Genomic DNA, 18,212 nt, shown 5'->3' on the forward strand with positions numbered 1-18,212 from the left:
AACTCAAAAGGTGTTTTCAGTTAGTCTGGCTCATCTGCTCAGGCTGCAGTTCGGTAGAGCTACGCTAGAAGTTACCTGGGGTCGCTAAACTTCATGAACCTAGAAGGATGACGAAGGTGTAAACTGTCCCAGGTGCAACAAGACAAAGAGGAGTGCAGTCAGTAAACACCCACAAGAAGAGATTCAATCTGTCAAACAAGTGCAAACACCTGTCCATGTTCCACTGATGTAGTTTAATGACACCTCTTGACCACTAGATGGAGACAGGTGAGCACATTTGCAAAGGCAAAAGGAACCTGCATTAAGTTCAATGAGAAGCAGACGACTCTAAACACAAAGGAAAGATGAAGAAAAAACATCACATTTAGACATTTTGATGCTGATGCTTTTGTGGTTGGTGTCTTGTCTTTGAAGGATCTGGTGCAGATAAAAGTTCTGGTAAATATCCACAAGTGTTTAGTGTTGCTGTATGCAGTGGTGTTTTTTTTTTGACACTTTTTTGTCCTTTCAGAGCAGAAAACATTGCATGTGTTTATCAGTGTTGTGCTTTGAGATCGACACCAGTTTTCACCAGTTTACTTTCTGCCTCAGACAGAGTTGCACCGCTTGTTTTACTGTGTGTGACTTCTTGAAATGAGATGTTGCATCGGAGCATGATGGTTTTTAGGATGTATTTTCACACAAAAGTCTCAGCAGACACCTTATAAAGTGTGTGTTTTGTGTGCATGTGTGTGGCTTGTTTTATGAGTACGACTCTGAGAGTAAACTGCTTTCATACACGTCACATGCTTTCATTTCTTTCAACAGTCTGTTAAAAACATGTCGGGGACTAATTGGTTGAGTTTCTGTGTAGAGTTTGTGGTTAGATGAGTTCTGTGTGATGTGGTCGTCACTTTTATCTTTATATGAGCAGCCTTAGTTACGTTGTAATGAATGATTGTCCTCCTCAGATAAAGTGTGTGTTTCTTTTTCCATTTTCCATTTTAAATAAGTCTGAGAGGCAGCGTGTGTGCTCCTGTGTTTGTGCTTTGTTTTAAGCATTTCAGAGTGTGTGCATGTGCCTCCTGACTGTTTCTGTGTGGGCGTGTGTGTGTGTGTGTGCGTGCGCTCCCATGCTCACCCTTGTCCCTGTCTCCTCCCCAGCCATACGTGCCCACAGAGGAGGAGCAGATGGCTCCCCTGCCTCCCAACCCCTTCAGTGAGCTGTCAGAGCAGAACATGGAGGAGTACCGCAAGAACGTGGAGAGGAGGCACCTGGGCCTCAGCGGTACGCCGCACGCACACACACTCATACTCAAAACACACTCACATAATCAAACCTGCAAACTGATACACACCAGTCTATAAATCAGTGTTCATACATGTGCGGACTTTATTAATCTGAACGTGTTCACGCTCAACTTGCAAAACACCACACGAGCCCAGTCACACTGAGAGACATATGGACTGGACACACTGGCACACACGCGCGCGTGCACACACACACACACACACACACACACACACACACACACACACACACACACACAGTGGCATGTATTCAAAGCCAGAGACGTGTCCCTCATTGTGAGCAGCAAACAATCCGACCGGTCTGTCAAGGTTTGTTTAACAACGAATTACTGAGCACATTTAAAGCAATCAGTCAATAATCAATCTGTTAACCAGTCTGAAAGTACACAGGAAGAGATTAGTTTGAGGCAGCAAGATTTGTCACTAGATCTGTGTGAGCAGCAGGTCTTTGCTGCCTTCAAAGGTGGTGCTTTGTATTAGACCCTGCTCACGTGTCAGAGCGATATTATCAGCCAGTACCAGCTTATCGCAGACATCAGTGTATGTTGGCAGAAGTCAATTGCAACAATATTTGTTTTATAAGAAGCAAGTAGTCTGGGTTTTTTTTAAGCTCAGTGTCTATTTAGTTGAATACATTGTGTTTCGGTTTTGAGTTATTAATTATAGCTACATTCTTAATTCATACATACAGTGTCTAAGTCACAACTCTAATAACAAAACCTTTCAATCTGAAAAACATTCATTCAAACAAATAATATTGTCACACCGTTATCTATTATCTATATATATCTATATACTGTTGTTCGGAGAGGTTGATATCAACCTCAAAAACCACCAAATTTCTGACACACTGAGAGTAAAATCTGTTGAATGTGGCCTGGAAGTGAAGTCTCAAACTCGTAGTTCCTCCTTCTGACGTGTCAGCGCGCCCCGTGAGCCTTTTCAGTCGTCCAAGAGATTTTCAGCTGCAGAAAAGACACGATCCTAACAGCCAGATGAGGACATGTCCTGCTGTAGCCTGTTACAGCTGTTAACAAGCACCATCTGACATTTTCAACCGCTCAAGTCGGCTAAAACAGCTGGAGCAGGTTTCAAACTGAGCTCGAACCAAATCAGGATTTCTTAAAACCTGCAAATCTGCCCCCCCCCCTCCTCCTCCTCCTCCTCCTCCTCCCCCTCCCCCTCCCCCTCCTCATCCCCCCCCCCCCCTCAAATCTTGACTTGCGGATTGATTTCTGTACATCTTGAGTTCGGGTCTTTGGGGCCTCAGCAGTGATCCCAGTGGACACACATATTCTAGCACACACTGCCTGTGATATGACACACAAACACACACCTATATATCCTTTAGCATGAGGGCTTGCCCCCTTGGGGTATGCCTTCATCTGCGTTAACCTCACACACAGGATAGTCAATTCTAATCATATTAGCCCTCTGTCCCACTGCCTTTCAGAGAGGCAGCGGAAAAATCAATAGAGAACAGATAGCGGAGAGGGGCCGTCCACTCGCCCCCCTGCACAGGCCCCTGCCACGTTGGACCAGATTAAAGTGTGTATTTTTGTACCTACGTGTGTACATCAGCAGCCACATGTGTTCATGCATGTTTACAGGATCATCCAAATGCTCTTAGTATGTGCATTTGAAACATGGCGCAAGTGTGTGTGTGTGAGTGAGGGGCTGGTGTGACTAAGATGGCAGACCGAACAGACAGCAGGTCTTCACACCCGCCACATGAGCGGAGCCCGTTGCTATGACACTGTTGCCCCCACAGCCCCATGAATCCCTGGTGGCCAATCTGGATGCAAGCTGGAGACCGTCTGTAATGGCCTGATATATGCCACACACACACACACACACACACACACACACACACACACGCACACACGCTTATAGGTTTAGGCTGTGATTAGTCACGTCCACTCTGTGTATTCATCTTGCAATGAGATTATTTTAAACATTAAATTTCTAAATGATCCAATTGAAGTGCCGCCACCAGATGATCGCAAAAGGTTTTATTTAAGATGTGCTGACTTCAAGCTGAGCTCATTCCTCAAATCTCAGCTCAACTTGTAACACTCGATGAGCACATAAGAGAACATAATGAGCACTTTCACAGCACAGATCAGGCGGTTATGCAACCACGTTCTATATGCTGCGCATGAACGAGTTGTGAATGACGGCGACGCCTCAACCCAACGTGTAACTCCTTAATGTGTTCAAGTGAATGTCACTCATTCACACTAATCAGTGTTTAAGACTAATGAGGCTACTAACGCTCAGCAGGACAGTAACATTTACTGTGTGTACAAAAGTTGTTTTTTTGTCATGTAAGACAAAAAGCCAAGTGCTCGATAAGGTTTTAATTCATTAAGAGTCAGGAACCATATGGTGCTCTTAGAGATTAAAAAAAAAACCTGATGATGAAATAAATAATTAAATACTCTCCGTTAAGCATATGAAAGGCATTAAAAGTCTTATTTTTAAAAATGTCGCCGGTTCTGAGGTGTACATCAGGTGAAGATAACATTCAGCTGATATGATTGATATCAATTCCACAGTATTAGAAAAAGAACATTTTCCGGTATCAATACAAGCAGCTTCACGATGCAGCAAACATTTGTAAAATTCTACAGAAAGTGATCAAACTAATGACTCTTTCAATTAACCGTGTTAACGATGTGTGCATTCAGACAAAAATCTTGAGGCACAGCAAAATGCTCCAGTGCTCATCCACCAGGAGACACACATCACAGTGGAGTCGTGGTGCTCCGAGAGCCGGATGATCAACAGACAAGGATTTAAGAAATTTTGTGGAAAAGCAGCTGTGCATGGCCTGATTCTAACATGTGTGTGTCACCACTAATCTCTCGAACCCTCCTCACCCACCCCCCCACCCCACCCTTCTGACCCTTCATCCCAAATCCCGCCCCCCTCTCATCCCACTCACCCCTGCTGTCATCCCACTACTTCAATCCTCTGCACCACCCTGCAATCCTCTCATCCATCCTTCACCCCCACCCTCCCTGCAGATGGAGAGCACGAGCTAACCTCCGACGACGGCTCCACTCTCTCTCAGTCTTTGTCTCTCACCCAGTCCCCGCAAAGCACTCCAGCTAAAGAAGGTATCACTCACTCAGAGAGAGAGAGAGAGACACTTTTTTGAATGATCTTCACTGCCTTGCTGTGTGTCTATATGATCTGATGTGTGTTTGTGTGTGTGTGCATGAGAGCTCAGTCTAAACTGTAGCTGCACTAATGATTTTTCATGTAAGAACTTTCCCGTCAAGATCAATGAAAGCGGTCTCCGCTGTTGGTTTAAAAACTCATCCTCACCCACCAGAGGTGATGGAGCTAACCTTTAAAGCACTCACGGACTCATTTTACATTACTGCTTCTCAAAGCACAGGACGCACTCTGGTACATTTCTTACCTTCCACAGATTTCCCTTCATTTCAGTTCAATATGAGAATCAAGGAAAGACTTCTTTATGATAGCTAATCCATCACAGGAGCAATGTTCTGACCTTGCTCCAACAGCTTTTAAAAAGCTCTTCTTGTTGGTGTATTCAGGTGCAACAAAGACCTCAGATGTTGTCCAAGCCAAAACTTTATAATGCAAGGAAAGACCAAATTCACTTTGTGAGTGTACATATTTGCTTCTTGCTAACCGTCTTTTGGGTTTAATTTTAAAGGAATAGTTATCCATTGCTTAGACGTGAAGATTGGTACCATTCTGATGTCTGCTCATTGAGTATGGAGCTGGAGCCAGGAGATGGCTTAGCTTAGCATTAAGACTGGAAGCAAAAATATGCCTACTAGCACCAGCAAAACATAAGAATTCAAATGTTATGTGTCATAGTTTAACAAAAGAAATGTATAAAATGTCTGTTCTTCTAACTGTGACGTGAGGGACAGTAGTTTTTTCTGTACACTCGGAAACTCTGTTTTTATGCTAAGCTACGCTAACACCCTCCTAGCTCTAGCTCTGTAGTTAACGCTCAGATATGTGGGTGGTATCAAACCATGCCTTTTAAAGAACACAGCTAATTCTCAGTCTTGACTGCTTGAGCGTCCTTGTCCGCACCACTAACTTTAACTGTCGACACAAGCTCACATTAGAATGAAATCTGTGGCGTACAACATCTCAGACCCGCCGGCTTGGTACCATGAGCATGTTGTGATGTCATGTCACATGACTTGTGGATAATGAATTGTCGTCTCTTGCTGGATCTACAGTCTAAAAACCTTGTGTGTGCCATTTGAAGCCAGTTGACGTCCATCCAAGAGAGACAAAGATCACACGCCCCTGTACAAGTTGTAAATAATGACACTGTAGGATTGACTTCCTGTCAGCCTCCCTCCAGCACAAACCACACAATGAGTAACAATTAACCCACGGCAGCACATTGGCTCAGGGGACCCATATTTTCTGACACCACCACTATGAGGTCAGCCAGTTGTGCTCCAACCAGGTCAGCTGTTGTGTGAGGTGCTTTTTAATGTCGCTGTGATGAAAATACCAGGGAAGACCTCGCTCTCTCCGTATTTTAGCGTAGTAACATGAAGCCGCTGCCCTGCTTTCCCGAACCTGCATCTGCAAGCCGCAAAAAGGGACGTGACACGAGCAGACCTGTTACGTGAACAGTCATTAAGGGAGTGGGTGTAGTCCCATTTATTCGAGGTGAAAGGAGGACAGATTCTGTAGGCTACGAGGTCAGTGGAGTTTTACGCCGGGATGTTATGAAATATGTAGAGCAGAGGGACAACATGCCTCTCAGTGGGAGTTCAGATGGTATTAGTGGGTTTGGTACTGCAGGGACAGCAAAGTGTCACATTTACTGCATGAGGAGAGGGGATGGACACAATAACATGAACACCTGTAAAATATGATGCAGTCCAATACAGTATTCCTGTAAAAGAAAAAAAAAACCTGAACTTTAGAGAAGCTTGTGACATTCTTCTTCTGCAGAAAAACAAAGGGCTTGACCCAACTGGGTAGAACTTTTTCCTATATTAGTACAACGAGCAATATGTTTATTTATTTGTTGTGAGAGTTGTCCTTTGATAAAGTGCGTCTTGCAGAAATAAGTGACGTGGCCGTCCTCTGTCCTCTTCTTACCTGTCCTCAGCTAACCTCTGTCCCCCTCCCTCAGAGAACCACACTGGCCTGATGAACGGCAAAGACAACCACGGCGACATGGACGAGGAGCTGTCGAAGCGCGTCAGCCAGATGACCACCAGCGTGGAGAGCATGGAGATCACGGTGCGCTCCGGCGAGAAGATCGAGGAGGCGCTGTCCCCCGAGAGCTCGCCCTCCAAGTCGCCCAACACCAAGAAGAAGAAGAAGTTCCGCACCCCGTCCTTCCTGAAGAAGAACAAAAAGAAAGAGAAGACGGAGGCCTGAGAGCGGAGAGGTAGCAGGAGGAAGGCGGTCAGGGAGACCGCCTGCGCCGAGGAAGAAAGAGCGGCGGCAGCCACCTTTTCTGTTTAATGTCTGTGTTTTTATTTCGTCTCTGTTTTGAAGCGCTTTTTTGTTTTTAATTTTTTAACAAAAAGGTTTTACGTGCAAAAGGCAGAAGAATGGATAACATGAAAATTGAATTGGTTTGTAACACAAAAGAAAGCTGCCAGGTGTTAAAAGTCTGCGATAGGTATGTGGGTCCACAGATTACAGTTGCAGCAGAGGTAGGGTGACTCGGGTGGGTGTCTGGTGTCTACACACCCGATCACCTGTGCAGAGCTCTAACAGGACTCCTTAGAAGCTGTAAAGTGTCATTTGAGGCCATTTCAATCCTGAAAAACTGGCTCCTACTGTGTTGTTTCACAGGCTGAAAGCAGAACTTGAAACCACCTCGAGTGTTTCTTCTCAAAATCCAGTTTTAGTAAATGATTGGATTGCAGCAAGGGGGTTGCAAAACTGCACACGTCGAAACGAAACCTTTTCCGTCGAGATTCCCGCCGTCTTTTAAGGGTTTGTTTTTACATTCTGGTCGCCTGACTCTGCGTAGGGAACCGAGAGGCCGCATGAAATTTGCAGTCACACTGGAAAACTGGTCTCAGAAAAGCAGCCACAGGGTTTGTGTTGATATGTTTGCTGTGAGGGGAGTTTCCTCTCTGCCTCTCACGCTCTTCAGGCTTCTTTAAGTGCAGGCTTCTGATACGAACCTTCTCCTCAGCTGATTGTCGTTGAACTGCAGTTGAGTAAAGGGTCACTAGACTGGACGAGATTGTGAGGATGAAGGCCGGCGGTCTGTCACAACCAAGCTGACATTATCTCAAAGAGCCGCTGACTCACTCAGAATATTTATGTAGCGTTTTCATATCTCCTCCTCTTCATCTCAGCGTTTTTGGGGTTTTTTTGCCAAACTAAATGCAAGAAAAGACGAAACAATCTCATTTTAGTAAAGCGTCACTGTTTGTGTCTCGTTTGTCATCTCATGAAAATTGATCTCTTTTTTTTATTGAACACAAATTTGGTATTAGTCAACTCTGTTTTGTACTCATTTCTAAGCTTTTGCAGAGATTACAGATGTTACGCATGTTTTCTCTTTTTGCAAGAACTGAATTTCTATGGCTGACTATGTTCTGTAGTGATGCCTGATTGCTCAAATTATATTCTAATCTTCAGAGTACACAAATTTACTATATAACACAGATATATGAAAACTGGATATGTTGGCTATAGATTTTTAACTATATATTTTTTATTTTATTGTGCTGCACTTTCCTTGTGGTATATAACACATTTTGGTTGCAGGTGGTTTCACCAGTGAAGGAGATTGTGAAGTATTTGGTTAAAAGTTGTGCAAGTAGCAAGCAAGGCATGGTGTCGGAGAAAGGTCGGGACCCAGAAAGTGAGTCGAATGACAAAAGGGAGAGTAGTCTTTCATTGGTGTCACGCGTGAGAAATGATCTCTACTTCTCAACTCAACAAAAATTAAAAGAAAAAAAAAAACAGGAAGTGTAGTGCCGATATACGACGTCAAACTATCTGCAGTCGCCAGCCGAAATGAGAGCCGTGGGTCATGGAGTGTGGCGTGGTGACATCTTTTGTTTGGTGTGTGCGTGTTTTTAAAGCCATATTGTAATTTTTTTTTCCTCCATCGTTTTTAATGATGAGACAAGGGTTGCGATTCTCGTCTGCCTGCTCGGGCGTCAAGGACCCTAACAAGACCTCTGTTAAATCACCCCAGTGACTGCATCGACACCCCTCAGGCTCCCAAAAGCTCAACTTTGTGTTTTTGGGGGGGAGTTTCCCCCTCCAGTAGCTACATTAACAGCAGCTACGCTTCCTCGCTTAATTTGCCATTTATCTCCTCCTGGAACTGGAACATTATAAGGAGGTCACGTGGACATTTTATTTGATTTGATCGCTCTGCGAGCCCGGTCATCATTTCAGCTTTTAAAGCCTCCCCTCATGTAATTTCGCTAGTAAACACCATCGTGTTGTAGCTGTCAGATGACCCACAGTTGAACTCTGCAAAGCCAAAGTGTGATGGGTTGCCACATATCCTCCCCCCGCAGTTTAACCAGATGTACCAATATCCCAGCTAGCAATGTGAAGTATTGGATTTGAAGGGAGGGCAGGAGGGAGGGAGGGTTTAGAGACACATCTTTAGCTGTGTTAAACGATAGCTTTTGGCTCTGGGCAAAGAGCCGAGGTCACACAACTGAAAGCTGGAGAAGGGAGGTGTGAGTTTGGAAATGGAAGTGCATATGTGTGTGTAGTAGAGAGGGGCAGGGGGTAAGGACAACCTGACACTAACGCACCATGTTTTTATCACTCAGACTGTCTTTTTTTCATACCATCTCTCCTCCTGGAAAGTTCCCTTTTTTTCATCCTCCATTTGTATCGCAGTACGCTTTCTCTTTTCTTTTAGGTTTCAGAGAGCTCTAGGCTTTTTTTTTATTAACCATTTTAAGAGCATAAGCTGCTCCCAAATGAACTGAATGTGCATTGCATCCTTTTTATTTTCTCCTCTTCTGTTTCCGACTGTTTGCACCTTGCTTTACTAATGCCTCTCTATCCACTTTTTTCTGTTTTTAAAAAAAGAACGAGTTTTGCTTTGGCATGCCAGAATGAGCCAAGCTACTTTGTGACCTGTGAAAATCCTATATAAATGGTTATCTAATGGAGTTGCTTTTAGATGTATTGCTAATCAGTGTAAATTCACAAATAAAACTATTTTAAGAAACGGAAGCTCATTTTTCATGTTTACGCATCACAAATCACATCAACTGCTTTTAAGTTCAACATAATCCATACACACTCATTTTACTTTATGCCATTACCATGAACGGAGCAGGTGTGTGATGAAGTGTACAGATTCACAGATTCACAAGCTTAATGCTGCATTTTTCATCCTAATTTTATAGTACTGTAGAACGGCTTCAAAAGATGGACCTATGCTGAAATACTTCAGTGTTAAATGAGCAGAAAAATACAGTAACTGGTGCCTTTTTTATCTTCATCCATGACGTTAAAAGATAAGAATGTATGAATAGTTCAATCAAGCTGTTAATGCAATGATTGACTAAATGCAAGTAAAAATGTGACGGCAATCCTAGCAGAGGTGCAGGGAGTGTGGAAGCACTTGAGCCGACATGCTGTCATGTATAGAGTGAGCACAATGACACTTCCCTCGACATACTGAGATATGCATTTCTCCATGACCCTATGGCCATGACTGTAGAGGCGGTCTGCCTCTGGAAAACAGAGCAGTACGTAAGAGATTATTTCTCCAAAATGCTGTATATTCATTCAGGAGGTACTTCTTACACAAATGTACCCCTCAATAGGAGACATATTTTGTTTCTGATGTGCCCTAAATACTGAATGTCAGTGTGTTTACCTGTAAACTCATGTATCCTATAAAGCAGTGGTTCCCTACCTGGCAGCCAGGAACTCCACGATGGGTGCTGGTGATTATTGGTGTCGGAAATAAGTGTTAGTTCTTTATTTCTTGAACTTGAATGAACTGCTGCTTTACCCCTGTGAAAGATATCCAAATAAAACAGAAGCATGCAGCTCACTGCTCATAGACTTGCATCCTGTGATGAGGGGTTGCATACATAGATAGTTATATGTGTATATGACATTTTTAGACGCATGATGGGTTTTCAAGTATCTGCAGCAGAACCAGTGATATTGTCAGTTTAAAACCTGGTGCCTACATTACCCACAATGCAGCTCAACCACAGTCAGTTCAGTCACATGTGTTATGCTAGTAACTGCTAATGTAGCCTCAACAAGAGATGGGGAGCAGAGCCACAGAGGTCTGACTAATCCCAAACCTCCAGATTTTTTTCAGTGTCAACTCGTAGCCTTCAGGTCCAGCTGACACAGACTGAAGTGGCATCACTTGAAGCACTTTGTCAGATTTCACACAGCTCCCCCTGGAGCCACAAAAGCTTTATACAGCTTTCCTAACATATGCAGTCGTACTCTGCAGGACATGTAAACACACTTTCATGTGTAAAATCTGTTGAGTTCCTGTTCCAGGGGTCAGAAGCATCAAGGTTGGGAACCACAGCTTTCAACAATGCTCATTATGTTGTGCTAGTGTTTTGTGCATGGGACGGTGTGATTTTTTGTTGACGTCCCTTTGATGTGTCTTCGGATGCTCACTTTACCCCCGAAAGAGTTTGCTTTAAATCCAAATCAGCTGCTGTCTTTCCAGTCACAGCAGGGATGTCTGTCTCATGGCGTCTGTGCTGCACAGTGAGCGTGGACTGTCCAGTAGAGCATGCAGGCAACTGAGGGACTTTCTGTGCATAGGAGCAGCCAATGTGCCTTGACTGCATTTATATTCCTAGATGCAAAACAAAATATGCAAAAATCTATATCAAGACAGCGTGTGCTCTGGCTTTTCATTATCTACCAATTGACTGAATATTTAGATGTAGAACTAGCAGAGTTTTCAGATCCACACATTCTCCGTCACGCTGTATGATGTCTCTTTTTAGATAAGATTAGAAATTCAAAGAAATGATGCCTTTCTCACTTTGGCCTATTTTCACCTTCTCAACTCTTTGCTGAGTCGCTATCAGCATCTTGAACTCAAACAATCCAACTCTGCTTCCACCACTGCTCTGAAAAATGACATTTTTAAGATACTTACACACCAGATACTCGAGTTTGAGCATTTGATAAACGCCTGAATGGTTGGAGACAGAGATATTTGAGTGTTATTTTAGTGGTCATATAAGCAGGTTAACACAAACATTAAGAATCATCAAATCCTGTTTGACTCGATCTTTGTCTCCGCTGATGACACATCAGAGCGTGTTTGTGAAAGGACAGAATTACATGAGAGAAACTGGACTGGCCCCATTTTTCTTCTCCCCATCTCCCTTGTCTTTAACTGGGATCATTAATGTTTAACATATTGCTAGATGTAGCTTCCATATATCGTATTAACAGCATTGTAATCCTGTCCTGGTGTCAGTGAATGTGAGACCAGTATGCAGCACTTTACCTGGAGACGTTCCTGATATGAACAATAAAAGCATATGAACGATCCTGTGATTTGGTGCATTTTGTGTGAGATCATCATTTTTTTAGATAGTTTATTTAGTTTGACAAGTAGGAGAATTTTCTCAACACATAAAGGAACACTTCATCCCTCAGTTTATCACAAACATCCACATTAGAAATTAATCCATGTTGGAGATACATGTTTTTTTTACTCTACAGGAGGGGTAAAAAAGTAATTAAAGCTGTCTGACAAATGTAGTAGAGCGAAAAGGAAAATATTTACCTCTGAGATGTCGAGGGATGGAGGTTTAAATTGCATAAAATCGCAGTGCAAGTACCTTGAATTTGTACTTAAATACAGCACTAGTGCAAGTGAAACACTGCACACATCCTTTTGCATCATGTTCAGTGCAGCAGAGGTGGAGAGGGGTTTCTCCGCTCCTCTCCAGACAGCACCACGCTGTGAGTGTCAAAACAATGAGCCTACTTGCGTCCAGATGGATGATCTGTTAGGGGAGTGTGGAAACCATGATAGGCCTTTTTTTTTTCAGGGCAACCCCCACACCCCTTCACCAACGCATACATACATGCACATGCACACACACTCAAGCACCCACCCCACCCCTGCATCCCCGACTAGACACCCCACCATCCCAGGGTTCACAGCCACCAGAGACCGCAGTGATGCCCAGATGCCACTGGGATGAATTAAGGACAGATAAACAACATACGGGGTCAGTTAGGTCTGAGTCCAAATGCATACCCCATGGGACCACCCACACACACACACACACGCACACAGTCATACAACAAGCTTGTGGCAATTTGTGTTCATCTGGGATGCTTTTCGTGTGATGAGTGAAGACACACTATGAGTGAAGAAAGGGGTAAAGGCTGGATCTAGACCTGTTGGCAGGCCATGAATTAAATGTCCTCAGATTGTCGTCACCAAAAGACCAAAGTTCTTCTTTGATTCTTTACCTTCCTTATATGTTGTGACATTTCACATAGCAGAGGCTGTTTGGTGTGGATGCTTTTATCCAACATGTATTACCACAAATACATATGTCTTTAGCAGAGTGGTTTCAGTACGGATTAAAACCTTGATCCATGCTTTACCCTACTCTATGTCTTTAGCCACAAAGGCCTTTCATAGTGCTAAATTAAAGCTAGTATAATGTTTCCAGCTGCAGCAGGAAGAAGTTTTCAGCAAAAAGGTTCTAAAACCCACTATATGCTACCTGCTTAGCATCTGCAAATGTTCAAAAGACAGTTAGCAACTAGTTGGTGAACAAAGTGGAGCATTTAGCAGCTAAATGTCTGATATTTCCCAGAGGAGTCGGTGGAGACCAAAACAGAGCTAAAAGAGATTCATCACATTCATCAGGTGGACACAAACACAAATACAAATGATTCATGATGTTGATCCATAACTGCTGGATGTGCAACTGTTTGCTAACAAGTCCGTTAAAAATCAGTTAATGCAAGTTTAATAGTGTATTAAGTAATCAGTGACCTTGATTGAACTTTTCTGCAAGCACTGTTTGAGGTCCCAGTGGCCCAGCCAGTTTCACAGCTGAGATAGGTTAGCTGAGTAATTAGAGCTGCAGCAAAAGTGTCTTGTGATGAGGTGATCTCAATGCATTAAACTGTGATTATGATACTGCTGTGTTATTGGCTTTGTTGGCTTGAGCTCATAATGGTCCCCTCAAAGCCCGGCCCTCCATCACTGAGCAGGTGAAAAGTGCAAGTCAGTCTGTGTGTGTGTGTGTGTGTGTGTGTGTGGGTGGGTGTGTTTGGGGAGATTATTTTGGGGAGTCACTGTTATTGATCAACTGCTCTATCCAATCCTTGAAGATGTATTATATTCATTTTGTTCTATGGGCCAGTAAGGATCTCACTTATTGCCCCTTAATCTTAAATTCACTGAAGGCCGTCAGACAGACATAGATGCTGTTCGCGAAACCAAGACAAGGAAATCTGCTGTGCAGCATTATCCTGGTGTGTTATCATTCCTCTCCCAGCAGACAACCCACTACCATTTTTTAGCATCGGCATTCAAAGGCAGGGGACACAATGGAGTCCTCAACAACAGCCTGGTGGTTAAAAAAAAAATGTTAGTGTGGGAATATTGATTAATGTAACTGTAAAACAATGCAGTTCATTAAAGGCAATTGGCTTCCAAGGAATAGACTCCAAAAGTACAGATTACTAAAAAGACTGTCAACTAACGGTGCAGAAAATGAGTGAAAACAAGATGCAGTGGTAGAATTACAGTGTGGAAAAACACAAATACAGTTTACAACCCAGCACTACAAAAAAAAGTAAATGTTTCGGAGCACTAGGACTAAAAGAACAGAGAAACAATGCCCAGCAAACAGGAACAGTGGTCACACACTGCAGCTAATTGTTAGTGATGTATATAAAACGCCATTTAACAAAAACCATGCAGGAGCTCCCACTGACTTCAGCTCTGGAAACAGATGGAAAGCTGCCTTATACGCTCATACAATTAAGAGATCCACGTGACAAATGCAGTGACTGCTGAGAGGAATCAGTGGCATGGATTGCCTTTAGCCACAGTATCATTTGTTTTCCTTGCTATTGACTCCCTGCTATGGGTTATATATAGACCACTCTGTCACATGCCCCTCCCTTTGTAGAATGAGACCTGTATCGTTCTCCCATTGGAAATCTAATCCTCCACTGGGGATCAATAGCATCTTTATTCCTCTTCGCTTGTGAGGGATTCAATACAACACTAGTGTGGACTGTGGACTTAAAAATGCAGGACTATTGGTTAAGCAGAGGATTCTCATGTCATACGTCTTCTGACAGATGTGTTCTAAGTATAGTGTTTGGGTCTAAGTGCCATATACTCCTAACTGCACAGTACCAGATCACCTTAATCAACCTGACCTGATCATTTGTTAATATTGCTGTAAACGATTCAGGGATCAATGTTGCTTCACAATGGAAGTGATTGAAGGACATGTTTGTGCATCCTCAGCAGAAAAAGGAAGAACGACAACCACTCATTGTGATCTATAGTTCCCTGTCAACCACATACACACGCTGCCCTTTGACCTCCTTATCGCATGAAAGCAGGGATGCAGGAAGGAAGAGACAGAGAGGGGTCTGAAGTGTGCTGATCTAAGATGGGTTTGGCAGGGCAGTGCTTGTTTTGTCATGTAGGTTAAGATGAGGGCATGAACTGGCAGGAAAATTCCAGAGTCAACTGGGCCAGACTGCTGGGTTGGACAGGAGTGGAGTAAAGTACTGTAGGCTAAATTGTGCCTGATTTGATTGCCTTGAGCGTAACTTCACTCAATAACATTGAACTGAAGAGGGCTGGACTGGACTAGTAGAGTGACAACAGCTGAACTGGATTTAACTGGACTTCACTGGACTAGACTGGTCTAAAAGGAGTGTGATTGGTCCGAAATGTACTTGACTTTAATGACATTAACAGAAAAAAGATCAGTTGAATTCATTTAGGATTAGCCAGATGTAAAGACAGAATCCATCCTCAGATGCGGTTAGATATCAATAGGTTATAGCTGAAGTCCGTAAGATTTTCATTAAATCAGTTCCTGGTGTTCATACTTTTTATGATTGCCATTCAATGTGTTTACATTCTGTAATTAATTTCTATATTGCGGTTCTCTTCTTTAGTGCTCCATCAAATTACCAACACATTCTCACTACCAACTTGTCACACACTAATTTTCAAATACACAGAGCACTGTTTTAGGGTCACTGTTCAACGTACAGGGCTCCGTGGTCAAGTTAGCGATCAAAAATATACAATGTCAGGTTGGCAATGTGTGCTTAGACTTTCAGAATAAAGTATACAGAGAAAAATATTAAACATGGTTAACGTAATGAAATGGTCACACTCATGGTTTGACTTAACATAAGTAGGTTAATAACATTATGTTACTTATGGACACTAAATTATGGATATTATTACATCCCACCTTCCTCCAAATGTGGACTTTTCTCACTCTACATAACATCATTTGACACGCTGGGAGTGAGACCAGGCTGTCTATAGATGTCTATCGGACTACTGTCAGGTTTTAGGACACACCATAACACAGTCTGCTGTGGGTGATAAATGATTTGTTCTTGTCTTTAGATTTAGGAAATTACACAGTTTTAATTCTTTTAGATCTATCAACTGCTTTCAACACAGTCAACCACTCCATCCTCTTGGACCGTCTGAAACATATTGTTGGCATTCTTGGACAGACCCTTCAGTGGTTTGCTTCTTACCTCCAAGACCGATCAGCCCTCTGATAATGGGTCTGATAATTAAAACTGATAATGCATCCTCTTCAGTCTACACTCATCTCCTATGGAGTACCACAGGGCTCCATCTTAGGCCCTATTTTATTTTTCCTACACATGCTTACTTTAGGGTTATTTCCAGAAAATATAATATCTACTATCATCGTTACACTGATGACAACCAGCTGTACCTCCTGCTGAAACCTTGTGATCCACGCAGTGCTTGTTCCTTTCTAAGCGCTTTCCTAAACAAGAACACAACTGAGATCCTAATCTTTGACCCTCCAAAACCACAATCCAATGCCCTCAGGCCTCTGTCACTGAATATAAAGTCCTACTCAAGAAATCCTGTGGCTTAAAATTTGTTTTTTCATACCACTTCATCATGAACATGTGCCTGAACACAAGCTGGTTTGTGTTTGTGCGTTATCTGTTGTTTGTGCAATGCTGTTATGGTGTTATCAATGTATTCTATGCTTATATCCTCTTATGCCTGTGTTTATATTTGATCCTCCATTTGTTTTTGTTTGATTGTAATCATCAATTGAACAATCCGGTAATTCAATCTCTCTGTAAAGCTCTTCGGTCAATGTTTGTTGTTTTTAAATGTGCTCTATAAATAAACTGATTTGACTGCAATCCACAGAATTATTGATAAATCCAGGAGCCTAGCACTGCACCCACTGAGGATGTAATGAGATTGGTTAGATCAAGCCAAATCTATTCAACAATAAAGCAAGACACCAAATATGATCAAAACTAGTTTTGGCTGCATGTCTAAGCCAAATGTGTGTTCTTTCATTTGCAGTATCATTTAGTTTTCTGATCCATAAAATCAAACCAAAAGACAGCATAGAAAGTCAGTGTGATGCCTGATCTTGACACAACTTTAATGTATTTGGGTCCAATATACTAGACACTGCTGCCCTAATGCCTCTAATACTACCTCTTAAACAAGAAACTTTTGAACTTAAAAGAAATGTTACTGAAGGGCAAGTCTTTGTTAACGGAAAGTTGGCTGCTGTGGCCCCAACAGAGACCCCTCAGGTGTACGCATCAGATAATTAAAGATCAGACACCTGGTTGTTAGGCTGATTACCACACTGGCAAGGCTCCAGGGTTAATGAGATGAAATGGATTTTATGTCTCTGGCCTCCTTTGACCTGTGTTGGACTAAGTTGAGTAAAAGCACCCTTTCCTACCAGGACTCCTAGAAACTATGCAATTGTTCGACTCCTGCTGGCTAAACAACTTGTGGAGTGTGTGTCTGCGTCTGTGCATGCGCGTAGTGTGTTTATATATCATCCCTGCACTAAATACTAAAGAGTCGCGCTGCATCCTCACAAGAAGCATACATGTTTGCTGACAAAAACTTAATAGACACTGTATGCTCTTCTTTTTTCTCACTATTCTTCTGTCATTACTCTCTTCTTTTCTTTCTCCATCCACCACACCCAGTTGAAGAAAAGGGGGTGTGAGCGAAGCGCAAGACAACGAAAACAGATGCCTAACTCCCTTATGGAAGGGGTGCATTTGCCATAAAGAGGGTCAATAAGCTACAACCAGGCTACTGTGAGTCGTGTCTTGTGGGTTGATCCTCCTCTTTTGTGTCAGCCACTATCTCTACAATGGAACGCTAATGGGAGGCTTGGATTTCCCTAAGTGACACTGATTAATGGCTGAGAATGAAGGCAGATCCTTCTCCCCCGTATCAGTACAAGCTCATTCTTATCTGGCCTTGATGTATGAAGTGAAGTGTGCCTCTGAAGGAATGTTCAGACTTTTTGGAGAACTGTAGAGTCAGGTGATGATTCTCTGTGGGTTTAAGACTTCAGTGTTGATGCAAGTGCTTGATGCTTCTGAAGATGATATTTATGGGAGCCGCTTGTAAGCAAGAAAACCAAGACAAAGAGATAAAAAGGCTAAAATGCTCAGTACAGCTGAAGAACACTGCACTGCATAATTTGCTGTGAGTTTGACTGCATATAAGACTTTTCACATTAGGCTTCATGTACTGATTTGAATCATTGCTAATGTAAAACTATAACTTTAAACTTTTACAGCCTGGTTAAACTGTGGAAGGCCAACAATGCTATCATGGAAAATAATAGGAAACACAGCTGATGTCCCAAATAATTAAACAAAGTAATTTT

General features: G+C 42.7%; 1 protein-coding gene across 9 annotated transcripts in view; it reads left to right on the top strand.

Moving 5' to 3' along the window:
* add3a (adducin 3 (gamma) a) overlaps window positions 1-9,484 on the top strand; it is a 94,108-nt gene extending 84,624 nt beyond the window's left edge. For 3 of the 9 annotated variants that reach the window (XM_070988029.1, XM_070988035.1, XM_070988027.1), the window contains 4 exons: window positions 415-438; window positions 1,144-1,267; window positions 4,320-4,412; window positions 6,443-9,484. In XM_070988029.1, the coding sequence (XP_070844130.1) occupies window positions 415-438; window positions 1,144-1,267; window positions 4,320-4,412; window positions 6,443-6,693 (492 nt within the window). In that variant the 3' untranslated portion in view covers window positions 6,694-9,484. The remainder of the gene's footprint in view (window positions 1-414; window positions 439-1,143; window positions 1,268-4,319; window positions 4,413-6,442) is intronic. The other 6 variants (XM_070988057.1, XM_070988049.1, XM_070988042.1 and 3 more) reach the window with 2 other exon arrangements.
* The last annotated feature ends 8,728 nt before the right edge of the window (window positions 9,485-18,212 follow it).

This window comes from Chaetodon trifascialis, chromosome 2 (assembly GCF_039877785.1).
Source record: "Chaetodon trifascialis isolate fChaTrf1 chromosome 2, fChaTrf1.hap1, whole genome shotgun sequence".
NCBI classification, from domain to species: Eukaryota; Metazoa; Chordata; class Actinopteri; order Chaetodontiformes; family Chaetodontidae; genus Chaetodon; species Chaetodon trifascialis.